Genomic DNA, 7,745 nt, shown 5'->3' with positions numbered 1-7,745 from the left:
AAGAGGGATTCAAGAATTTAAGTTATGTCAACCAATTTGAAGTGGGTTTATTTATAACTTAGTTATAGATCAATTGTGTTTTGATACCCAGCTCGGCCTGGCCGGTTGAATTGGTTTAACCGGGACCCGGGGCCTTCGCTGGGCGGGTTACCACTTTTAACTATTTACCTTAAACCCTAGAATTATAAATGGCGATCGGCGAGCATATAACGACAATTATGTTGGGGCTTTTGGAGAGGGAGTGTCAATGAGTCCAAAGGTGGTGAAGAGAGTGATTTCCGATAAGTGAATCAACCGAAAAAAGCAAAAATCAATCGGCCAAAACAACGGTCCATTGCCAACAATTGGCGAAGTGAACGAGAGAAAGGTGAGATAGGTTTTATTCAGGAGGTTGAGAGAAGTGTTTTCATGGTGATAGGGAGTGTTGTTGTCGCCGAAAACAGGCTCTATTCGGCTAAGGTTGTTAACACCATCAGTAGTGTTTAGAGTGTTTTTGCAAGTTTGCAAGTTTTCAAACCTGTAGGGACTTATAACTTTTTAGAAGTTTTTTTGTTGAATTTTAAACCTTTGAACACTGACCGGTTTGACCTGTTGGTCAAACCGGTTTAACTAGTCAACCAGGGACTTGGCCACTTTGTTGGGTTTCACTGCAGGTTGGTTATTAAAACATTGGATAAAATAGCTTTCTAACGATGGAAATGTAGAAAGTGCTTTCAAATACATATGCAGGAAATGCTTTAACTAAAATTGATTTTTACATAAGCACTCCCAAACTCAGTTGATTGATTCCACGGTAGAATACTATTATGACTAGGATTAAACATTATACAAAGTTTTAGTTACAAGTTTCAAGTTATAATTTTACAACTTTTACGTTAATGTATTGATTCAGCTGAGCTGTATACTACAGCGAAATCTCAGAAAAGAATCACGAGAAAAAGCCAGAATGGCTCAAAATGAAACAATTCAGGAAGATGTATTACTTGAATTACTTCTTTCTCATTTACTTGTCATTCCAATATTGCAAAGGATCATAACAGCCAAAGAGAAGAGATATAAAAGACAAACAAAACCTACATTTTTTTCTTCTTTCAACAACACAAAAGGAAACTAGAAAGTCTGACAACTAATTTTCATCTTACCCCATTAGATGTATTTGTAAACAAAAGTCCCCCACCAAAATTAACAAAGGGGTATTTTAAAATTTTAAGAGAGAGAGAAAAAAAAAAAAAAACTATAGAGACATGAAGAACAATTTACTCTAGAGAATTAAGAGAGTAACCTGCTATTGAAATGTATTTATGCTATAAATCCCAGCCATCCTTTCGACCATTAAATTCCCACTTCCGGCCAGCCAGGCTTCCATACATCTCTGAAAATTTCTGGAGGCATTTGCTTCTTTTCTGGTAATGTACTTGTGTGTTTCTGCTAATAGCTGCACCGGAGAATTTCGATGTATCGATTGCCCATGCCGGTCTCACATATTCTACAGCCTTTAAAGCGCTTGCATTCGCATATAAATAATTCAGTAACACATCCTCACAGTTGAAGTATTTGTCTACCAGTTCTCTTCCAGCCTTCGCTTCCTTGGACCAGTACCTCTTAAAAGCCAGTTGATTATCGATGAAGGCTGCCCCAGTAAGGATCATATTGTACCCTTCTCGGCTTCTTGCATATTTCTCACCTCTATACTTCAATGGATTTCCATCGACTAAGCGTGGGTAGAACCCCACTATCCTATCCGGATGTTGGCGCCATACCTGAAACCCTCGTTCAACATCATCGCAAGTCATCATAATATCATCATCAAGCTCAAGGACTGCACGAGTCTTTATTAATGGATCAATCTTAAACCGATTGTTCAAGGAGTTTTGATTCTCCACTCTAATCCTCACAGGCACTGCTGAGTCAAGATCACTCAATTTTGGAGATACCCCTTTGTTCCACACTACGACAATCTCTTTCACCGAGGAGCATCTTGAGTAATGCTTCACGTACATTTTCAAATTCCAGAGGCGAGCGTCATATGTCATTGTTAACATTGTGAACTGAGAATAATGACCCTTCCACATGTAAGCTTCATCTGCGCCATTGCCTCCATAGATGTACTTAACCCCTGTGCACGTCAGTGCAACTCCAGATACAAATATCACTGACAGAACCATTCTTCCAGAACTTGTATTTGGTTTTACCCTGCCCTGAAGAATCAAAGCTGATCGGTTCAAGCGGCTACAAAACCATCTGACCTTTGAGCTAAGAAAACTTTCCTTTTCCCAATCCAAGGATGAATCACTTCTCTTCCCTGAGTACTGTGCACACCAGTTAAGCGGGATGATGCACTTCACAGCTCCAAGTAGCACACCTAATAAGATGCCAAGCGTAGCAACAGCTGCAATAGAAGAACAGCCAAGAAGAAACCGACGGATTGAGTCTCCTGAAAGGACTCGATCTCCATCCATAAACCCAATCCACTCACCGGAACTTAACTGCTGCACATCAAGGTGATGGTTGCGAGCACTATTCCAACCATTTTGACCCTTGTATGACCCCTCTAAGATGAAGGGGACTTCAACTTCTTTGTATTCATCCTTGGTAAGAACTTCCACCTTAAAGGTACGCACTTGTCGCCCATATGATTCGCCACAGTCCTGACCAACACGATAAAGATTTCCATTATACACAAATGGCCTGCCTCCATTTCGCGCCCCCAAATACTTGTCAACATTATATATAGGGTTCTTCTTGTGTGGCTTCCAAGGACCAAGAGGTGTGCTGCTATACCAAAGTTCCAGCTGTCCATTCCTGTTGGTTCCAAAACCACTATGATCAGAAGCAAAAAGCCAATAGATTCCATCATGATTAACTAGAACGGGGTCAATGACGGGCTTCTTCATAACAATCCTGTCCAGTGTCCATTTCAAAGGAAAGTCAATTGCTCGATAAAGACGAAGTTCCTCTTTCCCACTGCTCTCAGGCATCATGTATATCTGCAAGAAAGCAACAAATGAAGAATAAGTGCACTTTGTCCAATAGTTTTCTTACCCCCTTAAATGAGGTCCCTAAAGAGTATAGTTTGAAAAGAACACTACAGGCCAAAAGCCAGATTCCCTGTTTGCAAAGACAGTGGCTGAAAATCAGAATGGTACAGCATTGAGCTTCTACTCGGTTCATAACACTTTTTTGTCCTCTTTTCAGCATCAATTAACCATTCTACAAGAATTATACATTTTTTACGAGCATATTCGTACAGGAGACTGATTGCATACTTGACCAAGGTATTCAAACACATATGGATATGAGAGATGCCAGTCCTCATCCAGAGCTATGCCCAGTTGCTCCCATGTTGCTCCCTTGTCGACACTTTTTGCAACTCCAATATCCCCTTGCATCGTAATCGAATTCTTGGTTTCATAGAATAGGTAAAGAACATCTCCCTGAATCATAATATCAGTTGAAATTAACATGAGTATTAATTTATAATCATTAACAAAAGTTGACACAATATAAGAATTTAACATATTTGGACAGTAAACTAGCAAGTGAATATCAGGCTTACCGCAATGACAAACACAAACACAAACACAAAAAGAATTTTGTCCAAAATCTAATTCCATTAACAGAGTTCAATAAAAAGTTTCCTTCAGTGTGTGCTTGTTATGTACAGAAATTATATGAAGAGATTTTATTCGCATGTAGAGCAAGTAATACTATTCAAAAGTAAGAAGTTTTGATGTGATTACTACTGTTTTATTCACTCAAAACATTAGGCCAAGACATAATTTCTATTGTCTCATCAAGAAGCTTACAAGGAGAATCAAATTCTTGAACTAAAAACATTGGCAAATTGAAAGCTTTAACAAGTGAAAATCCTAATTCCAAAGACTCACACCATCTCCCCTAAAGAACAGAACATCAGATCCCTAATATCAGTATTTTCATATATACTATCACAAAATCCATGCTTATTGATAAGAACCCACTCCAATAACTCAACAATTTGGGCTACACCATAGGTCTTTCATGGGCTTGAGTAGAACTCTCCTTGGAAAACCAGCTTGCCGAGGGAGGGTGCCCAAGCCTTTATAACCCGCATGCCCACCCTTTTCCCTTTCAATGTGGGATCCTAACATTCCCCCACGCTTCGAGACCCAACACCCTCGTTGATCTTCTTTCCAGAGAGTGCCCGCCCTCATGGGCCTTTACTGACCTCCCTTTGGGTCTTACTTCGCCTAGAAGCCTATCAAGCCCTAGAAGCTTGTCAACAACTCTCCTCTCGACCCCTCGGAGGACCCACTGGGCCCTACTGCATAGGCTCCACGTCGGCCTCTTTACCCCTTGGGTGACTTCGCGGATCCCCTTTCCTTGGGGTAGCAGCCCGGGCCCAAGGTCAGCCTGCCACGCGTGCGCAGGATCATGCTCTGATACCAATTGATAGGAACCCACTCCAATAACTCAACAATTTGGGCTAGGCCATGGGTCTTTAATGGGCTTGGGTAGAACTCTCCTTGGAAAACCGGCTTGCCAAGGGAGGGTGCCCAAGCCTTTATAACCCACATGCCCACCATTTTCCCTTTCAATGTGGGATCCTAACACTTTTCCACACAACTAGTATCCACAAGAATCAGCCTCCAATGATTAGAGCAGAAAGAAACTACATAACAGTTAACACTTACCAGGAATCAAGACAAAAATATAGTAATATAGATAACTTAAACAGATAATAATATTCACGTGGTTTCATTAACAAACACCACATGTTCTGTGTATATTTAAAACATATGCAGCTGCTTGACAGAACCTACTTGGTTCTGGGCCTTGGACTTGTAATTGGTAATATTTTTTATTTACTAGACTCCAATAAATTATTATATATATCAAATTCTGTATCCAAGAAATCGAATTAGACCTTTTCCCTGTCACTCTTATGCATCACCAAAGAATCAGATCAGCTTAATGTGATTTGAACTAAAAACATCACCAGGAACTGGAATTTGAAAACAGTAAAATATATCAGATCCTGTTTTTGGTATGACCGGGATTTCATGTTTTGTATCATGTACAAAGACAAGTGATTCTACGAACCGACCTATATGTGGTCTGATTTGCTTCCAAATACCTAGTCAACATATGCATAACTTAAATTAAAAAAAAAAAAAAGGTTTAGTGAGTCAAATTGACTACTTTGCAGAATTCCAATTAGTTTTTGAATTTTCGATGGAATAAAAGGATTAGGATCTGTTGTTAAAACCCAAAGAGATCATCATATTACTTTCATAGGACCTTTTCACTAGTGCCAACCACCCCCTTGATTTAAATGATGCAATGCCTTATCCACAAGTTCTTTTAAATGATATCTCCAAGTCTACTACAAAAAGAACATAACAACTCTTTAGATAAAAGCTTCCACACAAGTCAATGTTAATCCTTAAAGCTTCCTACCTCTAATCCTAAAAAGTCACTTTGCATGGTGTCAATATCTCAACCAAACAACCGCACAACTGTTTCCTAAGAGTATAAAGAAAAGCATAACCGCATCGAAATCACATTTTCGCAACTTTGGAAACAAGGCATCATCATCTACTACAGCAGATCATAGACTACACAAAAGCAGCTCATAAATTGACACAAAATACAGATCAATCTCTCTGTTCTGCAGCTTGGCAAATCATATAGTAGCGAAAGAGGCCGAAATGTTATAAGCAAAAAAGAATTGAAAATTAATCTAGAAAAAACATTTATGCATTCAATTAACAAAGTAAAATTTTTGGATTAAGGTTTAGTGGACAAACATTGGTCAAACCAAATACATATATATGATACAAGACTCAACCATCAAAAAGGGCCTACCAAACAGGAGAGAAATAGTGAAAAGAAGAAGAAGAAGAAGAAGAAGAATGCTTCAAAAACATAAACCATTAAGTTGAAAAATTAATACCTGAACATATAGAAAAGGATCAGCAACAAAATTACTAGGAAAACCAGAAGCAGAAACAGACCCACATGTTATAATTGGGTTAGCCACTGGCCACGCCGCACTATGATTCCTCCATATATTCACCTGCAGAAATTTCAACTCACCAAAACTCAGTATCCCGTAATTCAATTATCCAAAAAAAAAAAAAAAAAACCCAAAAATCAATTAAAAAACTAATCTTTACACATATTTTAACCCCAATAAAAAATAAAACTTACTGTTTCAATAGGTTTGAGAGAGAAAGGAGAGTGACCATAGAAAACACCAATGGCCCAAGAGCCTTCACTGTCTTCCCTACAACCAAAAGGCTGCACCATTCCTGTACTTGCATAGGGCTTCTTCACAACAAGCCAGCCATAAAGCAACCCAACGAATCCGTACACAATAAAACACCAAACAAAGAAAACAAATCCTGAAGAAGAAAACATAAACCTACTCCGCCCAACATGTCCATGATTATTCACATGTTTCCATCCCCATCTACACCAACAACTACACCCACTTGCCGCCGCCCCACCTCCACCTCCACCGCCACCGTCAATGCCACCGTCCCCGCCACCGCTCACAACCACCTGTCCCGAACCCATGTTATATCGACCTTATTTTCACCCGCATTTTCTCCCCTCTATGACAAAAAGTCCCTCTTTCAACTTTTATATATTTTCAAACAAAACAAAACATAACGTATCATCAACCTAGTCTTGTTTCTAGTTTACAAAGGTGACAAGAACGAGGCTTAAACTCGATGAAACAACTCTCTCTTTCTCTCTCTCTCTGGCTCTATCGTTTGTGTGTTGATTCAATTTGAGTATATAAATTTTTTTTTTTTTTTTTTTTTGGGTGTTTTGTTTGTGGAATTATGAGATTGAGACCTGCGCTGAGGGTGAAGGGAAGGAGGTCTGGTTATGTATGGAAACTGAAGAGCGCAAAATTGTTTATTATTTTGTATTTCGGTTTGATGGAGTGTACTCGCTCTACATGGTTGCCAAGTCTGATTTTATGAGTCTGACGCGGGCGTAACTCGTAAGCGATAGAAGGTACGGTATTAACTATTAAGCACGCAGAGAGGGACAAATTTGAGAAACTCTCCTGGACTTTCCTCAATCATCTCAGTATCACCCAATTCACAAAATTATCACAAATTAACCTGAACCTTATCGTCGCTGCGGTTACTATGAGAATTCTTATGCAATTACAAAATTGCCCTTATCTTATGAATATACAATTACTTATGCCTTTGTCTATTAAAAAAAAGAGTAACACTAGTCTTACAAAGAGACATACAAAGAACCATATAAAGAGATAATCCCTACTCTTAAAATTCATGATTGTCTCTCTCTCTCCCCCCCCCCCCTTTTTTCCCTTCTTTTAAGGTTAGAGATTATCTCTTTATATGTCTGTTTGTAAGGCTAGTGTTACTTTTAAAAAAATATATCAAGAAATAAAAAACCAAACTAAAACCTTTAACGAAGATATAATTGCATTATATTAAATTCAATGTTGGGTTTTCATGTATGTTGTTTGATAATAATATTTTGATATTCAAAGTATGGACATCTTATATGTAAATTGAATAATGTTATACTTATAACTTAATTTTACAACTCTGATATAATAGTTCGTAATTGATCAGTTCACAAATATATCTCGTCTACTCGTTATGTGTCTTACTTACCCAATTGCGAGTTGACCATATTTTTTTATGTTACCCTTAAAAATTAATTTGCATATATATTTTAGTCCAACTTCTTCTTGAACCCATAAAAGAAAA

The 7,745-nt window shown here is 38.4% G+C and overlaps 1 protein-coding gene across 1 annotated transcript; it reads right to left on the bottom strand.

Annotated features, from left to right (window-relative positions):
- Window positions 1–979: 979 nt before the first annotated feature.
- Window positions 980–6,988, bottom strand: LOC116108547 (glucosamine inositolphosphorylceramide transferase 1). Its single transcript, XM_031394784.1, has 4 exons — window positions 6,193–6,988; window positions 5,936–6,058; window positions 3,267–3,434; window positions 980–2,987 (listed from the first exon to the last, which is right to left on the bottom strand). Exons 1-4 carry the CDS (start codon window positions 6,559–6,561, stop codon window positions 1,305–1,307), a joined length of 2,343 nt encoding a protein of 780 aa, XP_031250644.1. The 5' UTR covers window positions 6,562–6,988; the 3' UTR covers window positions 980–1,304.
- Between the last annotated feature and the right edge of the window lie 757 nt (window positions 6,989–7,745).

The sequence above is a fragment of the Pistacia vera genome, unplaced genomic scaffold (genome assembly GCF_008641045.1).
Source record: "Pistacia vera cultivar Batoury unplaced genomic scaffold, PisVer_v2 Contig566, whole genome shotgun sequence".
Classification (NCBI taxonomy): Eukaryota; Viridiplantae; Streptophyta; class Magnoliopsida; order Sapindales; family Anacardiaceae; genus Pistacia; species Pistacia vera.
This window is presented reverse-complemented; position numbering and strand designations above follow the sequence as displayed.